We start from the raw sequence: 18,857 nt of genomic DNA on the forward strand, positions 1-18,857 counted from the left end.
GCCGCGGCTGGATCTAAGTCACAGTGCAGCGCCCGAGCTCTAGGCGCTGCACATTACATGTGTGGTGCCTAGCTCCTAGGCGCTGCACTGCTGGGTGCGGGGCCCAGGGCCGCCATGGTGGACTGGCATGCAACGCCCCCGAGCTAGGCGTTACACCGTAGGGTGTGACGCCTGCGTGGTGGGCGCTACACAAAAAGGTCAGGGGAGTGAAATAGTTTCACAGCCAGTTCATTCTGTGAATTGATTTCGTCCCGAGGTCAAAATTGTCAAATTTACCAAAATTAACAATCTTAGTAGAGAGCATCCCATAACAAAAAAAGTACAACTGTATTATAGATGCTCACAAGACGAGTAAAATGTTCATGGAGAAAGCTGCCATGATTTGAATACGCACGTCGCGTCTGCATGCATGGAAGTGGAGCAGTTGATCCGCACCACTTGGCATTGTTTTATCGGTTCAGAACTTTTTTTTGACCCGGAACAATTCATTCCATTACTAAACTGGCTCAGCAATGTCGCTGGCGACCAGAACAGAAACAAAGTCTGGGGCATACTCGATCCACGACAGATCAGCAGCTCCCGATCTGAAGCCAAAAGCAGCTAACTCATGTGCTACCTTATTACAATTTCGGTTACAGAAACTGAAACTAAATGATTCAAAGTTCAGATGACAGATACTTCGCGTCTCCCGTAGGAGGACACCGATCAGCGCTCGTTCATATTCACCAGAATTGAGTGCATGGACAAGCAGTTGGGAATCAGACTCAAGAATCACCCTGTGGATGCCCAGTTCCGCACTTGCTTCAGTAGTTAGCACACATGCCAAAGCTTCTGCATGTAGAGGCCCTGTAAGATGCTCAAGTGTGCTGGCCTTTGCTGCCAGAAATTCACCTTGGTCAGTACGAGCAACACACCCCCATGCTCCTCTCCCTGTGTCCGCATGATAGGATGCGTCAAAATTGACTCTAACGACATCAGGTGGGGGTCGCTTCCACGTAACCTTTTCCTGGGGAGGCACTTGTACAGGCTTCATAACACTTTTACTGAATTCATGAAGATACTGCCGGATAGTATAGCAGATATTGTCAGTGCACCTCATCGTCTCTCCTGCATTTACCTTGTTTCTCACTGACCACCATTCCCACAGTAGGATAAGGGAAGTATCTCGCTTACTATTATCCAAGCTCCATATGTGATCAAACACCTCTCCTGGCCCAGTGCACTCCAACAGAGCACTTCTTGTATCCTCTAGCTCCAATCCTCTCCAAACTTGCTTGACAGCTTTGCATTTTATGAACAGATGACCACCATCCTCATCCAGCCGGCCACACACTGGGCATCTTGTATCCAAGTCCACCCTTTTTCGTTTAATATTCATACGGAGGGGCAAGCTATTATGCGCAAACCTTCACAGAAAAATACGCACCTTCCCTGGCATCTCCAGGTTCCACAATCTTTGCCATTTATCCTCTCCCCTTCCCTGACTCAATGATGGGCCTGCATCATTGCCATTTCTTGCATCTCTTATCCGGATACCGACATGATACGCCCCTTTTACAGAGAATTTTCCTTTGGGGTCATAGTGCCATGCTACAAAATCGTCCATATCCGGTCGCACCGGGATAGCGAGGATATGCGACACATCATCTTCATTGAAAAGGTCCCTTACTAACTGCTCATCCCAGGTTTCCCTAACCGGGTCCATTAGTTCAGAAACATGTGTGATAACTGTGTTCCCTCTTACTGATGTTGGCTTTCTAGTATCTCCTCGAGGAATCCACGGATCCTCCCACACTTTGATGTTATCACCCGACCCCACCCGCCAAACAATTCCTTCCTTGAGCAGATTAACCCCCTTCAGTATGCTTCTCCAGGTATAAGAAATACCCTCTCTTTCTGTCGCCTCAAGAAGAGAACAGTTTGGGTAGTAGCGAGCCTTCAGTACTTGCGCACATAGTGTATCCGGAGCCTCGAGTAATCGCCACCCTTGCCTAGACAACATGGCCAGATTAAAAATATGCAGATCTCTGAACCCAAGTCCTCCATCCTTCTTCGATTTCTTCATTCGTTCCCAGCTTATCCAATGACATCGGCTTTTATCTTGTTGGCTCCACCAGTACCGGGCAATAAGTGCGCTGATCTCTTCGCAAAGTTGCTTTGTGAGATCAAAACACGACATTGCGTACGTGGCTATCGCCTGAGCTACAGCCTTGATCAAGACCTCTTTCCCCGCCTTCGATAGCAGCTTTTCCTTCCACCCTTGAATCCTTTGCCAAATCTTCTGTTTCAAATATTCAAATTCCTTACTCCTGGATGCTCCAATGTGAACTGGCAGTCCCAGATATCGCTGATTAAAGGACTCTACTTCTATGCCAAGGCCAGCCAGGATAGCCCCCCGTGTGTTTACACTGGTTCCTTTACTGAACATGGCATTAGACTTCTCCTTATTAATCATTTGGCCGGATTGATCCTCATAAAGAGCTAAAATTTGCTGCAGTTTGGCTGCCCCCTCCACTGTTGCCTTCATGACAATTAGCGAATCGTCCGCAAAAAAAAGGTGGTTTATCTTTGGAGCTCCACGACATATCTGAACCCCCTGGATAGAGCCCTCCTGCTCCGCTTGGTACAACATAGCAGAGAAAGCCTCCGCACACATTATAAAGAGGTACGGTGATAACGGATCCCCTTGCCGGAGTCCTCTGCCTGGGGTGATCACTTCTGACAAACTCCTATTAATCTTTACCCTGTATGAAACTGATCTAACACACTTCATAATCAGGTGCACCCACTGTTCAGCGAAACCCATTTTGATCATGACCCGTTCTAGAAAGCCCCACTCAACGCGGTCGTACGCTTTGCTCATATCAAACTTCACCGCCACCAGTCCCTTGCGCCCTCCCTTCCGTTTATGCATCAGGTGAGTGATTTCATATGCCATGAGCACGTTATCGGTGATCATCCGACCGGGGACAAATGCTGACTGTGTTGGCGAGATGATTTCAGGCAGGATTACCTTGAGCCGATTTGCAAGTACCTTTGAGATCAACTTGTATAAAACATTACAAAGGCTTATAGGCCTAAACTCAGTGACCTTCTCTGGGTTTTTGACCTTGGGTATGAGCACAATAGTAGTTTCGTTCCATCCATTCGGCATCGGAGCACCATTCAGCACACCCAGCACTTCCTCCTTCACTTTTGGCCCGACCAGCTCCCAAAACCGCTTATAGAATATGGCCGGCATGCCATCCGGACCTGGTGCTTTCAAATCACCAATGGAATTTAGGGCCTCCTTTACTTCCTGTTCTGTGAATTCATGAGTTAGGCGAGAGTTCATATCGTGTGTGACCGAGGTGTGCATGTGGGACAGCACCTCGTCGTTGGCGATACCTGCAGAAGACATGAACAAACTTTTGTAGTAGTCAGTAATAATTTTTCCTATCTCCTCTTCTCCCTCCACTACCTCACCCCCTTCGTTTCTAAGCTTCTTTATCGTATTCACCCTCTTCCTCTCATTTGCATGGGCGTGGAAAAAGTCTGTATTTTTATCTCCCTTCTCCAACCAATTAACATGCGCCCTCTGCCTCCAATATAAATTGTACTGATCCTCCAACCTGCTGAGCTTAAATCGAAGAAGATGCTCCTGGTTTATTTTATGTTGACTAATACAGCCACGCCGACAGTTCTCAAGCTCCTTCTTTGCCTTCTTAATCCTTCCTTTTAGCTCACCCAACACCTCTCGATCCCACTTTGTGAGTTCTCCCCCCACCTTAGCCAGTCTATCCTTAACAAAAGCATCCCCCTCTACAAATGCTGCATTCCACGCCTCTTCCACCACCCGAGCACACTCCTCCTCCGTCAACCATCTTGCCTCAAACCTAAAACACCCATCACCTCTAGCACCTTCTCCCTCCTGCTGCATGCCATCCACCAGAAGTGTAACCGGCCTGTGGTCAGAGTGACGAGGATCCCCGTTTATTACTTTATACAGAGGGAACAACCCGCGCCAGTTATTGCATGCCACTGCCCGATCCAGCCTCTCCCTTGTATACCCTTCAACATCATGCCAATTGTTACGCCACGTATAGGGATCTCCTTCAAATCCTAAATCCTCGAGCCCGCACAACTCCAGTGTGGCACGAAAAGCATCCATACACCCCTGGGCCCGAGCCGGCCCTCCTTCCTTCTCATTTGCAAATAGGATTTCGTTAAAATAGCCCAAACATAGCCATGGTAGGTTCAGTTGCCCCTTCAATGACTTCAATGCCTTCCACGTATTTCCTTTCTCCCCCGCTTTGGACTCCCCATACAAGCCCGTCAACCGCCACTGCACTCCATTTTCCTCCATCACCACCGCATCTATAAAGTATTTATCCTTCCACCGTAGTCGTACATCCACTCCCCTTCGCCAAAAGAGAGCGAGCCCTCCCCGACGACCTTCCGGATCTTTCACCACCATGTTTGGCATACCAAGCTTCCACCTCAAATGCTCCATCTCCCTCTCATAGCTTTTAGTTTCAGAGAGAAAGAGCACATCAGGATCTTCTGCCTTCTGTAATTCCAAAAGGCTTCGAACTGCCGCGGGGTTCCCAAGCCCCCGACAGTTCCATGCTATAATTTTCATTTCTGCTCGCGGAGCTATTCCGACAGCCCCGCCTCATGGTTTTGAGTCATCTTCTCCTCTGTCCGAGCCCTCTTCTGACTATCTTCCTCCTCCTCAACAACATCCATGTCCATCCCTTGCCTCTTCTCTCCTACGACCACACCAAGACCTTGTTGGTTACCTATCCCCTCCTCCCTTTTCCTCCTCTTAAATCTGGACATTTGCTTCTTTACCTGCTCCTCCTTTTGTGAACTATGGACCAGCCCCTCACTTCTCCCCTCTCCCACATACACCTCTCCCTCCTTCGCTCCACTAGCTACTTTTGCTTTTTCAGTCATGACCGTAGCTGCTTTGCCCGCCTCTGCAACCACTAGTTCACTCCCTCTATGACTTGTTACATTTGACGTATTCTCATAAGAGAGTTTCTTCCTGATTCCACCATCCCTGGCATTCTCTATAGTCATCGGCGGAGTGGACTTGAGCCGCCTAGTTACTTCTTGCTCAACCCCCTTCTTATCTCCCTTGTCTTTGATCGTCAGGTTGTTATTTTTCCGCCAAGAATCGCTATCGCTCCCAGATAAGCTCCTGTGTCCTCCCCCACTGAAACTCCTCCCACTCCCTCCGCTCCTGCTCCCTCCATAGCTTCTGCTATATGCCCATGAGCCCCGATTTCCTTCCGGGACTCTCTTAGGTATGAAAGCCTTCATCCATGCACCGTATTGGGCCACCTCCCCCTTCTTCAGCTTCGAACTACACTCATTTTCCACATGCCCCAGCCTCCCATAGGTATAACAAAAATCGGGCAGAAATTCGTACTCAAACCTACACCAAAGATCCACTTCTCTTCCCCAACCTGGCTCAGCAATCCTTCTCTTCTTCTCCTCCTCGCCTTCCTCCCTAGTGAACCCTCGCATTAGAGGTTGTTGAATGTCAATCCTGACTTTGACTCTTAAGAAGCTTCCTGCGGCCATCCCATCAGGTCCAATATCTACTTCCAACGTCTTCCCCATGAACCCGCCAATCGCTTCCCCCGCCTCACGACACATCATGCCAAGTGGTAGATCAAAGATCCTGACCCACACTGGTAGAAATTCATACTCCTTTAGGGTTTTGCTAGGTACAAAATCCTCCACAACCAGGAGACACTTTCCGAACTCCCATGGACCATCCTCCAAAGCCTTCCTTTCCCCACTGGTTGATGGAAGGTGAACAGAAAAGTGTTCTCACCCATGTCTTTGCAATCCAATCCCTTCAGAGGGCACCAGACCCTGGCCAGTGCGTTCGCCAGGCCTTCCGCGTACGCCGGCTTGTCGGACATGAGTTTAGCAATCGCCTGCGGTTCCACCATTCCCACCTTGTTCCTTTCTCCCCAAACGATCTTCCTCCCCTTGCTCTCCATCTCCGACAACTTCAAGTTCTTCATCAGCCCCTCCACACGATCCATCCTACTCAAGGACTCCAATCTGAGCACGAGCCCTCGCACCAAAATCCAGGGCAGAAAACGTGGGGTACGATCGTGCGCCCTAGATCACCCGAAAGGCCTTTGGTGTGGGAAAGGAGGAGAAAGCAGATCTGGACTCAAATTGATCTACAAGGTTTGGGTTCCAGCGGCGGCACGGGCACAGAAAACCTAGAAGGAGATCGCCTCCTAATCTCCCGAGGAAAACCTAACCGTCACCCACGGGACGGACCAGACCTTCTGAACAGAGTTATCGGTTCAGAACTTTAGAAAGGCACGTTAGGATTATATTCCACTGTGGATGCTCAGTGATCTCTCTGCTAGTTCGACATACGTCACGCAGATTTCCTCATACCGACAACCGACTGCAACGATCTGCAAGTTAGTTAGGTGGTTAGTTTATCCCTGTCCAAACTTCTTTAGGGCCGGGAGCTGATCGAACGAGTGGAGCAGAAGCAGAGCCAGGCGACGCCGGCCACCCCCGATCAAGGTCTACCCCGAACCTCAGGCCAACTCCACCGCACGACCCTATTCTGTTCGCCCCCGTTCGTTTGGAGTAAAAGGGACAAACGAGACGGTCCAGCGCGCGGGCGCAAACGGACTTTTGTCTGTTTTGTGTCTGCTTTCGAATCATCCACGGTCCAAGTTTGCGCCGGTTTTGGGGTGAAACGGACAACGCGCGGACGGGCGGGACGCGCGCGCTTGTCCTCCCTTGGCCCGCCTGTCGGTGGGAGAAACCAACCCCCCTCTCCCCCACGCCCATTTGGCGTCATTTCCCCCAAAAACTCCCACGTCCCTCCCGCCGCCTCCTCTCTCTCCCCCGTCCATGGCCGACGCCCCGCCGAGTTCCGGCGGCCTGGCCGTCGACCCGCCTGCAAAGGTGAAAAAAGAAGGCTCCAAGAAAGCCGCGGTCGGAGTGCACGCCGGAGGAGATCGCCAACTTGGAGGCGGAATCGGCGAAGAGGAGGGAACGGAGAGCTGTCGTCAAGGTCAATGCCGCACCGGCCAAGATCGCCGCCCAGCGCGATGAGCTGGAGGCCGCGCGGCGCAAGGCCGCGGCCGACGAGAAGGAGGACCTCGTCAACAAAGCGCACGCCATCCTCATGCTTGGCATGGGCCGTCTGGCCAGGTTCCCTGGAGCGGCCGTTGGCCTGGCGAGAACAGGCTCGTCGGTCGCCCGGCCTACGCACTGCCAGTCGCCGACCTCGCGCACCACGCCCATGTCGCCCAGCTTTCCTCCGCCAAGGCACGATGGCCAGACCCGTTTCTTGGGGCCGCCGGATGAGGGCTTGTTCGCGCCGTCGACACCGCACACCGCGGCCGTCATCGACCTCAACGTCACGCCTGGGTCCAGCAGCGGCGTCCGTCCGTCCGTCGAGATGCAAAGAAAGCAGGCACGACCACCGTTCACGGGGGCCATGCCGGCCCCCCGCGTCTTGTTTGACGGAATGTCAACCCCAATGCCAACGGTCGACGACCCCTTCTACAACCAGTACCTGGAGGACGTGATCTTTGAGGGTGGGGCAAGACCAACTCCAAGGTTGATGACATACGTGATGCCTCATCCATGGCATTGCATGACACTTTGCATGGCATGATGTCTCAAAAGGATGTGAGGGACGAGAAGAAGCGGCAAAGCAAGGACGAGCAAATGAAGCAATACCTAGACCTTCAAAGAAAGAAGCTTGAGATGGAGGAGGCGGCCAAGAAAAGGAAGATCGACATGGAGGAGGCGGCCCGGCAAAGGCAGCTCGACATGGAAGAGGCCGCCCGGCAAAGGCAGCTCGACATCGAGGCCTACAACGTCAAGGCCAGGCAGAGGCAGCTCGACATCAAGGCCACCAATGCCGCCACCAAAGCGAAGGAGGTGGCCCTTGCGATCATGAGCATGGACTTGTCGAAGATGAGCGACAAGAAGAGGGCCTGGTTCGAGGCCAAGCAGAAGGAGATGCTCGACACTGAAGGCCTGAACTAGGTCGTCTGATCGGCCGTGGCCGTTCTTTTTGGAGGCTGGCATGGGTGCCGCCCGCCCGCTGGGCTGCTGGCTGTGTGCCGGCGAGAAAACATTCATTTTGGTGGCCGGCTGTGTTGTCGGCCGCTGGCTGTGTTGCCGGCGAGGACAACTATTCATTTTCGAGGCTGGCTGTGTTGCCGGCCGCTGGCTGATGCCGGCGATGGACGTGTAGGCCGCTGGCTCTGTTGTCGGCATGATGAACCGGGGCCGCTGGCCTGAACTAGGGCTTGGCATTTGAAACATTGCTTCTGGTTTTTTAAATAGACGCGGACAGAATGGGGCAAATAGATGCGGCCGCGCGCTGGGCGCGCGGCCACTGCATTTCAAAACACGTCCGGATACGACCTCAAATCGCTATCCAAATGAACAGAATTCAGACAAACCGGACGTTCATTTGGGGTCGCGTGGCCTCAGAGAAGAGAAGCCGCAACTCACGTGGATGCGCTCGTGCTCGCACGCGCAAGAGGTTGAGGTGGTGTTTGTGGGGCTCAGGCTCCCGGCGCGGATGGCGGCATGCGTCCATCGCGTGGCGGGTGGTGGGGCGGCGGATGCAGCATGGGATCATCTCATCGAGCTGCTGAATGCGTGTGTCGGGGGGCGACAGTGCGATCTAGGCCGATGCACGCGCAGCCGCTGGATCGGCAAGGCGCGGGGGTTTCCTATGTCTTGCATTTTTTTTCCCATACCAGGTGGTAAAAAATCGACGGGAGTGGTTTCAGAAAGCTTCTACTATATGGACCGGTTCGGACCAGTTTTATAGGTTTCCTTGTGATTTCTTCTTCTTCTTCTTTGTTTCTACGTGCTTTCGTTGGTTTTTTGTCTTACCTTTTCTTTGTTTTTTTTCATTTTGCTTTTCTTCATTCTTTCGAATATTTGAATTTTTCAGTACATGTTGTACATTTTTTGTATGCATGCTGGACATTTTTTATATACACGTTGAACATTTTTCAAATACATGTTGAACATTGTCAAAGGCACATTAAACTTTTATATACATGTTGAACCTTCAAAGAGTTGTCAAAAGCACATTTAACATTTTAAAAATATGCAGTAAATATTTTATTAACACACATTGAACATTCTTCGAAAATGCCAAGAACATCTTTTTTTAAAACGTGTGAAACAAATTTAAGTGTTCAACATTTTATTAACACACATCGATCATTTTTCACAATTGGCATCACCATTTTTTTAAATGAGCTAAACATTTTTTAGTGTTATGAATATTTTTTAAATTGTCACAATTTTTTTCAAAGGTATGCAACTTTTCAAAAATTATGCGAGCAAATCTATGCATTATATAAATATTGTTTAAACATGTCAGGAACATAATTTCAAAATGCGTGAACAATTTAAAATGTGATAAACATTTTTTGATTTATATCAACATTTGTTATAAATTAGTTAAACATTTCTTAAATTACATGAATATTTTAAATATGCTGTAAACTCTTTGGAAAATTAAGTAAAGAGACTTTTACATATTCTGAAATATAAAAAAATAAAAGGAAAAAAATGCAAAACAAAGCGCCAAAGAAGCGAACGAATTTATGGAGTTTGACTAGGCCGTGCCATTAAAAGGCGCTGTTTTAGGCGGGCGGTTCTACCATCTCGCAACAGGCTGGAGGGCGTTTGTTTGTCTCGCCCGCTGAGAGATTGTATGTTTGCTCGCGCCTCCTGCGCTTCCTAAATGTGCGAGACCCATAAACACACGTGTTAGGCATATGTCGTTTTTTTCTTTTTAAAATATTATAAATACATATTTACCATGCATTGAAAACAATTAACGCAGTGTAAAAACTTTTCTTTTTTTGCGGGTGAAGCAGTGTAAAAACTTTGGTTGTGCCATATGTAGAATACATATGTACCAGCCACAAAAAACATTTGCAAGTTTCAGAAAAATGCCCGTCACACTTCTAGAAATATATTTATACAATGTAAAAAGGAATTGTTAACATAAGTTACAAAAATTTTCGTACCATTAACAAAAGTAAAATTTAAATACATCTACCCATTTAAAAAATTGTCCATGACATTCTTAATTGTTTATGGAATGTAAAGAAATGATTGCATAATTAAAAGAATGTTTTGTACCTTCCCAAAAATTATTCATGACATTAGATAAAAAATTCTTCGTGGCATTTTAAAAAATGTTCATGGATTCCAAAAATATGCTCGTGACATTTAAAGATAATGTTCGTATACTGTAAAATAAAATTTCATACAATTTATAAAAAAATGTATCGTTCCGTACGAAAAGTTCATGGCATTGCAAAAATATGTTCTAACACTTAACTAATGTTGTGCATATTTAGAAAATATGGGTTGTGACATTTATGAAAAATGTTCAACGTGTATTACTGTTGAACATGTTCTAGGAAAGTTTAACCTGTATTAAAAAAATGTTCAACCTGTACCAAAAATGCTGACTGTGTATCAAAAACACTTGTATATGAAAATGTTCAATGTGTATTCAAATAAAAGAACCAATCAGTACTAAAAAATGTGGAATATGTATCTTAAATCCTGTATATGAAAGTTTTCAATGTGTATTGAAATAAAAGTCCGACCAGTGATAAATGTGTATTTGAAAACCTGTATATAAAAATGCTCAACCTGTACTAAAAATGTTCAATATGTATTTAACACAGGAGAGGCTGTGAAAACAGCCAGTGCCGGTCTCAAGATTCTTCCGGAGATCGGACCGCTAAGCTGAGCAATTCAGGCGAGACGAAGCTACGTCTTGCATTAAGCGACAAACAAGAAGACGTAGACCCTCCCACTGGAGAAGTCCACTTTTGTCCCGTTCTGTTCAAAGGCCCAACAGACTCGGAACCGAGAGAACCCCGTAATCCGCAACTACGTTGGCCCACCCCATTTCCGTTTTCCCTCCATCTCCAACAGCTAAACCCCATTTCAGCTTCGTCTTCTCCGCTCGTCACACTCCCCGCCACCGTCTCCTCCCCACCCCACGGCCATGGCCGCCACCCCCACACCCCTCCTCCTCCTCCTCGCCCTCCCCCTCCTCTTCGCCGCCCTCGCCGCGGCCCAGCCCCGCCCCTTCGGAGGTAACTCACCAACCAAACCCGCGCGCCTGGGAGCAGGATCGCGCCCCGATTAGGCCGGGGTTAGCCGAGATTCGCGAGATCTGTCCGAGGGCGTCTGACTCGTGTGCTCCTCCGCAGGGGTGCCGCCGGGGTACGCGCGGTACGTGTCGGACGCGACGGCGACAGCGGAGGCGGAGGAGTACGACTACATCGTGGTGGGGGGCGGCGCGGCGGGGTGCCCGCTGGCGGCCACGCTCGCGGGGCCCGGCGGGGGCCGCGTGCTGCTGCTAGAGCGCGGCGGCGCGCCCGCCGAGTTCCCGGCGCTCGCCACGGCCGGCGGCTTCGTCAGGACGCTCGCGCTCGCCGACCCCTCGCCGGACTCCGACGCGCCCGCGCAGGCCTTCAGCTCCGAGGACGGCGTCCCCAACGTGCGCGCGCGGGTGCTCGGCGGCGGCACCGCCATCAACGCCGGCTTCTACTCCCGCGCGCACCCCGGCTGGTTCCACGGCCACGGGGAGGTCTGCTCCTCCAAATCCTCATTTTGTTTGAACTAGAAGGATTATTCAAAATTGAGTAGTAATAAAGCCCAATCATGATGTCTAAAACAAGAACATTCATCCCATAAGGATTATATGCATTGACACACTCTGAAAGTGATTTCTTTCCGATTATTGGAGATTCAGGGCGCCGAGGTGCCGGATTGGGACATGCGGCTGGTGAACTCATCGTATGAGTGGGTCGAGCAAGAGCTGACATTCCAGCCGGAGGTGCACGGGTGGCAGGCGGCGGTGAGGGCCGCGCTGCTGGAAGCTAATGTGACGCCGTGGAACGGCTTCACGGTGGAACATGTCACTGGCACAAAGATTGGTGCCACCACCTTCGATGCATCGGGACGCCGCCACAGCGCCGCGGACCTCCTTGCTTTCGCCCGCCCTGGCCGTCTCCATGTCGCTGTCGGTGCTGCCGTTACCCGCGTCATAATTAACCCTATCAATCCTGGTGAGTGATTTCTTATTCTACTTCTTGCTTGTTTGTCCACATAGTTCCACTTTAGAAATTTTGAATTTGTTTGTCATATTGCTGCATAGTGCATTTTGCCACAAAGTTATGTCTGAAATGCCAATTTTGACGTGCCATAGCCCATAACCACATTAGTAAGTGGTATCCTCAATGCCTTGCATCAGTTTGGTTACCGTTTGTTTGATCATGCCAACTGTTTGAATGCTTGATTTCTAGGAAGAGCGAGCTGCTGTATATGTAATGCATGATAATCATAATAACTATTGGACCTCCTGGACTCACATGATAGCAAGAGTCTAGACTAATGCCGATTTCTGAGCGGCAAGCCATGTGAAAATGCTGATGTGCACAACAGTGTGAACATACTTCTATTATTGTTTTGTTTCCTTGTTTCTGTATGAGATATGCTACTTGTGAGGGGCTGTACCTAGATTAGAATAGTAAAAGTTTTTTCCTAATTAATCCACTGTAGTAGCTTGGTAACTTAAGACCTTGTATGTTTCACACACAAAATAATCATTTTTGAGACTCGTGTGGAGAAACAAGTAGCACCTGTAGTGGACAACTAGATGTTCTGCAATTTTTCTTGTTCCAGTAATGTTTGAGTATCTGTTTACAAAATAACATTAGTACTGCTCTCATTTAGTTCTCATCAAAATGAACAGCCCTCTCTCGTGTTCCTGTTATGAGAATTGCTCCTTCAAGGATATGCCAGAATGACATATGTGTTCAATGTGAACAATTGGTGTTTTCCTCTTAGTTTTGGCCCCTAAATATTTTTCTCAAGCTCCACTGCCGCCTCCTATTGTCTTCAGTTTCCTCAGAGCCATCCTACATTCCTACTCTTAGTGGTGCCAATGCTTTTTGCCCCAAAGTCCCATTAAAATAATCACACAACCTTGTCCTGGTACAGCAAGTACCAGTACTTGAGCGTTTGCACAATTTTCCTCCAAAGAATTGCATAGAGCTCTAACTAACATTTTGAGACCTTATAGGTTTCACAAACAGAATATGCATTATCGAGACACTTGGATATATAAACTAGCAGCAGGTGTACTGAACAACTGGTTATTTTGTATCTTCTCTTGTTCAAGTAATTCCTGAGCATCGGTTAACAAAACAACCATAGTAGTCTTCTAATTCAACTCAGTTCAAAATTAACAGCCCTCTCTTGTGGTCCTGTTATAGCAATTGTTCCTTCGAGGATATGCCAGAATGACTTGTGTTGAATGCAAATAATTGGTGTTCTTACTCTTAGCTTTGCCCCATGAATATTTTTTCTTCAAGCTCCACCGCTGCCTCCTGTTGTCTTCAGTTTACTCAGAGCCATCCTACATTCCTACTCTTAGTAGCGCCAGCGCTTTTTGCCCCATAGTACCACTAAAATGATCGCAGAACCTTGTTCTAATTAACATTTTGAGAGTGTGTATTATTTCTTTATTTTCCAAAGAGCCCACATAACTGCAGAAGTCGCCATGTTAATGATTTTGTTATTTCAGTTATGGATCCAAAAAGACCAATACATCATGCATTTCAGAAATATCAGAGCATACCGAATTACCGATCACAACTTACTCTTTGTGTAACTGCCACTGCAAACTGAAACTTTTGTGGTATTTATTCATGTCACTTATGCTTGCTTAACATTTTGAGGAAAAAAGAAGCTTAATGGTACAATCTACTTGTACTAGATTAGCTCCTTTCCACATTAGCTACTATAGGAATTATCCTGAACCAATGGAGTTTCATGTTACCAGCACATACGGTTTTTTAGCTGTAAAAGTGTGTGCAAGTATGAGTAAACTTTGCCCTTTTTCTGTATTTCTTATCCAGCTGCACGCCGTGGAAGGTCACGACCAGCAGTAGCAGCAGTTGGCGTCGTGTACCAGGACCGTCTTCTCCAGCAGCACCATGCCCTGCTGCGTCCGGGTGGGGAGGTCATACTTTCTGCAGGTACACTTGGAAGTCCCCAGTTGCTGCTTCTCAGTGGCGTTGGCCCTGCCAACGATCTTACGTCCCTCGGCATCCCTGTTTCCGTGGATGCCCCTGACGTCGGGAAGCACGTGTTCGACAACCCTCGCAACGGCATCTCCATCATCCCATCAGTCCCCATCGACCACTCCCTCATCCAGGTAGTCGGCATCCCTTCTGCCAACGGCACTGCCTCCTACCTCGAGGCTGCATCATACATCGTCCCCGTTTCTCCCATGCTGCGCCCCGCCGGTCCTTTCATCAGCCCGACTTCGCCGCTCTATGTCACCATGGCAACCATCATGGAGAAGGTCCCTGGCCCATTGTCCGAGGGCTCACTCTGGCTATCATCACCCAATCCCGTGGAGACCCCCTCAGTGCGCTTCAACTACTTCAGCCGCCCCGAGGACCTGGCGCAGTGCGTTGTCGGCGTGCGCCGCGTGGCGCAGGTGCTCCAGAGCAGGACGATGGACATATTCCGTTCGGCCGTAGGAACGTCGGGCCAGGGCAGGAGAGGGCGTGGTAGGAGGGACTTCAGGATCGTTGGGGCGACCCTGCCACTCGACTGGAGCACGAACAACACTTCTGTGGCGGATTTCTGCAGGCGAACCGTGGCCACGCTGTGGCATTACCATGGAGGGTGTGTGGTTGGAAGGGTGGTTGACAAGGATTTCCGGGTCATGGGCACGCAGTCGCTTCGCGTGGTGGATGGGTCGACGTTCAGTGTGACGCCCGGGACGAATCCTCAGGCCACGGTGATGATGATGGGCAGGTAATGAATTTGGGGACGTATATACTTCTTCTGCTGTTCATTTTGAGCAATGTTATACTACTAACCTGAGATAGTAATTGACATGATTGCCTTGCGTACTGACATTTGACAGGTACATGGGGCTGAGGATGATCGCGGAGCGGCACAGCAGAAGGCTAGTGAACACATCATCATACAGTGAACTGCAGGAGTAACCCTCTTCCAGTGCTTGCGAACTGATCCAACACCTGGCAGCATTTCAGAGATATCCTGTGGAGTGTTGTGCATCCGGTGCATAACTGCTACACTTTTTTGGCTAGCGAGATACAACGTGTATATATTGTACAGTGATAGCATATGCACGAGGAAGGAGATAGCATGACATGCCTGGATATCACGATTTTTCATGGCGCGAATAGCATTGACGGTTACGATGCTCTACGGTGATTAGTTACTGACCATATACACGAGGATACAGCTATGCTGAGAGCCTATTTCTAGTGGATGTTGCCTGTACTCTTATTTAACCTGAATAAAGCGTTCTCCTAACAGAGGACTGCCGAATTCATGACTTTGCTACTCTGGATACAATTTTACTTTCTACTCCAGCTATGTTTGTGCACCGTATTAATGCTCTTCTTCATCCAGCACATAACGCATTGCTACGTTTTTGGCAGCGATATATGCTGTGCATACATACTGTAGAGTATGTAAGGATCTGTATGTACTGCAAGATCTATATGGTCAGTAGCTATATGCTGTCAGGGAAACGCTTTGTTCTGTAGCAATTCATGCCATTTACGATGTTTTTACGAAGATTAGATATTTTCTGTACACGGGGATACAACTATGCTGACAGTATATTTCATGCATGCTAATGGATGTTGCTTGTGCTTTTATAGTCTGAACAAAGCGTTTCCCTGACTGCCGAATTTCGTAAAGTTTTGGACTGGCTTTGTTACCCTGGACCTGTAGATGCAATTTCATTTGCTAACCTGGAAGCCTGCAGCTGCTTGATCCAGAACGTCTTAGAACATCTCCAGCCGTTCAGCCCCTCAGGACGCTGAAAAAGAGTGGCCTGGAGGTGAACCAACGCTAGATCGGCCCTTGGGGGCGACCTAGCTTCCAGCCAAGCCCCCCAGCGCCGCCCCTCAAGCCGTGGCAAATTCAAACGTAGTCATTCCCGCTCACAAAATAGACGCCACAAATCCGGTGATCAAGCGGCCACAGTTCGGCGATCGAATAAAAAGTTCAGCGTACAAAAAAGAAAGGTCGCGCGTGCAGCGCATCAGACGGCGAGGTCGGCGTCGGCGGAGTCGGCGTGCGCGGGCTTGGCAGGGTCGGAGCTTCTTCTGTGCCAGGCGGCGTCGGCGTGGCTTCTGTGTGGGGAGTCGTGGAGGCATCATCACTCGGGCTTGGAGGTGGCGTCGGCGTGGGCGTGGGAGTTGGCGGCGTCGTCGACGGCAGCTGGTTCAGGATGAGGCCACGCTCCGCCAAGTACCACGCCTTGACCGCCTCGTCGTTGCTCTGGAGCATGTCCGCGCCGCCCAGCAGGAAAGTCAGGTCGGTGTTCCTCTTCTTCGCGGCGACGTTGGTCTGGAGTAGGTCGAGTTTGACGGCGCTGCTCGTCATCAACGCCGACCACCGCGCCTCGGTCTTCTCTTCACGCAGGATGGCCCGGGCCTGTGCGTCGGCGAGGCAATACTCGATAGACTCCTGCACTCGCGCGATAGCCGCGTCGGTGTGTTTCCCTTTCTTGGCCCCTTTGTTGCCGTCCGGCCGCCCTTCTGTCGCGCCCGGCGACAGCGCGTCCGGCTTGTAGGTCTCCTTGGCCTTCTCGAGGGTGCGCCGGACTTCCGCCCACTTCTCGCACTTGTCATTGCGCTTGTAAACATGAAGGTACTTGAATTCTTGGTCGTTGTTGCCCTGGCGATACATGGCGAACATGCGCACCAGCAGCGTGGAGGAACAAACAGTTGGCGGGTGCACGCGGCGAAGAGAAGCGGGAGACCAGCGTGCCATACCTGATCCTCAACGTTGGCACCGCTCTCCGGGCGAGTCGCGACCTCCTCGACGATCCCATGTCATTTGTTGCACGCCGCCTGGATGAGCCCCCAATGGTTCGCCATTGCCTTCGCCCCGCGCTGCATGTAGACGCCTTTAAAGTAGGGGTCGACGAGTTTGCGCTCGTCGAACTCGGCCTTGATGCGCTCCCAGTATGTCTCGATGCTCTGGTTCGTGCCGGTGGTCGGGTAAAGGCAGACGACTTTACACGCTTCGGCCAGGCATTCCTGCTCCTTGGATGGCTACTTGATGCGCGGCTCGCCGGTCCTGGCCGCCTCCTTCTTCTTCTTGCGCCTCCTCGCCGAAACAATCGCCGGCTCCTCCTCCTCCTCCTCCTCGTCCTCGTCCTCGTCCTCCTGCTCCTCCGGCTCCTCCTCGCCGTAGTCGAGCTCGCCGTCCATGCATGCCGCCGCTGAGATCCACCGTGTCGTCCGGGGTAGCGAACCCGGAGGACGCGGCGGCCACGGCCGAGCCTGCTGCGATGATGTCGTCCATGTTGAAAGAACATGCGGTGCCCCCATGTTTGGTTTTGGTAATTGATGACAATCTCTATGGACTAATGGTTTCCTTGAGTTATATTTGAAGGTTTTGTCCATAGGCTTTTCTTGGAGTGCATGTGTTGATTTCAAGGAGAGTTTGTGTCGACCAAGGTGTTATTCAAGGAATTATCCAAAGATTGGTCATGTGAGAGTTGAGCTTATTGCAAGCATGTCTTGAAGAAGAAGATTGTGTGATCATTCATGTCTACCTTCAAGACATAATTCAAATGAAGAGAATTGAAAAGGTTCAAGGTTGATCAAGACTAAGTCAAGAGTGAATCAAGTTGATCAACTCACAAAGCGCAGAAGATGTACTGAGAGGGATCAAGTGATCCCATGGTATGGTAAGAACTGTCAATTACGCTTTGTGTACTAACCCATAGTCTTCGTGAGAGTTCTTTGTGGGGTTAGGTTGCGGTGTGCAAGTTCAAGTGGAGCATCACGAAGAGATCAAATGCTTGAAGCTTGCCGTCCTTTGTGGTGATAATGGACTTGTGAAGATGTGCGGAAGAGTGGCTCACCCATAGTGGAGTATGGGGGAGCAATCAACTAGTCTTCATCGAGTCAACACAATCAAGAAAGGTGGTCCAACTTGAGGGAGTAAAGATTGTCATCATCTAGCTCAAGTGGACCATGTGCAAGGCAAAGGTTTGCCCTTGATAGGTTTTCTATTTTACCGGTCTCATGATGGTAGTTGGGAGACCGGGTTATAGGATCGATTGCCGTACTATCAAGGGGGGCTCTCGATGAGTAGCTTGATCGTATCGTTCGTAGAGAGCTCAAACCATTGCATCCTTGCATCATCTTTCTTGGTTCTTGTTTGGTTCTCTTTGTGATTCTTAGAGCTTATGGTCATCTTGATGACAAGCTTGAGTTCATCGAAAACGGAGTTCGCATGCATCTTCTATGATGTTTTCGATGTTGGAGGTTTTGCCGATTCTTCTCGGTTGGAGGTTTCACTCCTCTTTTGTTAGGCATACCTCCCATGCCTCTTCTTACTATTACCAGTCGCTGTTTTGATGCTACTCGTCGTCTTGTTTTCAACAAGCTTGAGTTTGCTCAATTCGGAGCTCATATGCAGAAGTTATGGCAGTTCTTGTTTTCTTGGAAGTGGTTTTTGTCTGGTCCCAGCGGTAGTACCACGAGCCCCAGCGGTAGTACCGCTCGGAGCTCTCAGCCGTTGTACCGCTGCTTCCGGGCGGTGGTACCGCCATCTTGCTCAGCAAAGACTTGGGCGGTTGTTCCGGCCAGGCACCGCCCAAGTACCGGTCAGGCCTCTGTTTTGATGCGGTACTCGGGCGGTGGTGGCCCGGTTGGTCCGGTCATACCGGTACCACCGGTGTCCGGAGCGGTTCTACCGCTCAGGACTTAGCCGCCCGAGCGTTCAAGGCC

At 49.7% G+C, this 18,857-nt stretch overlaps 1 protein-coding gene across 1 annotated transcript; it reads left to right on the forward strand.

Annotated features, from left to right (window-relative positions):
• Positions 1–11,024: 11,024 nt before the first annotated feature.
• Positions 11,025–15,434, forward strand: LOC125525090 ((R)-mandelonitrile lyase-like). The gene is made up of 5 exons (XM_048690117.1): positions 11,025–11,141; positions 11,259–11,638; positions 11,804–12,119; positions 13,974–14,883; positions 14,996–15,434. The coding sequence occupies exons 1-5, from the start codon at positions 11,051–11,053 to the stop codon at positions 15,075–15,077; spliced, it is 1,779 nt and encodes a 592-aa protein (XP_048546074.1). The 5' UTR covers positions 11,025–11,050; the 3' UTR covers positions 15,078–15,434.
• The last annotated feature ends 3,423 nt before the right edge of the window (positions 15,435–18,857 follow it).

Source organism: Triticum urartu, chromosome 7 (genome assembly GCF_003073215.2).
Source record: "Triticum urartu cultivar G1812 chromosome 7, Tu2.1, whole genome shotgun sequence".
In the NCBI taxonomy this organism is placed as follows: domain Eukaryota; kingdom Viridiplantae; phylum Streptophyta; class Magnoliopsida; order Poales; family Poaceae; genus Triticum; species Triticum urartu.

What these genes read in the sequence shown, in the direction of transcription:
- LOC125525090 (XM_048690117.1), top strand. Translation starts at nt 11,051, where the DNA reads ATGGCCGCCACCCCCACACCCCTCCTCCTCCTCCTCGCCCTCCCCCTC. An exon ending in CCAGCCCCGCCCCTTCGGAG is followed by an intron (nt 11,142 to 11,258) that starts GTAACTCACCAA and finishes GCTCCTCCGCAG; the next exon opens with GGGTGCCGCCGGGGTACGCG. An exon ending in AATTAACCCTATCAATCCTG is followed by an intron (nt 12,120 to 13,973) that starts GTGAGTGATTTC and finishes TTTCTTATCCAG; the next exon opens with CTGCACGCCGTGGAAGGTCA.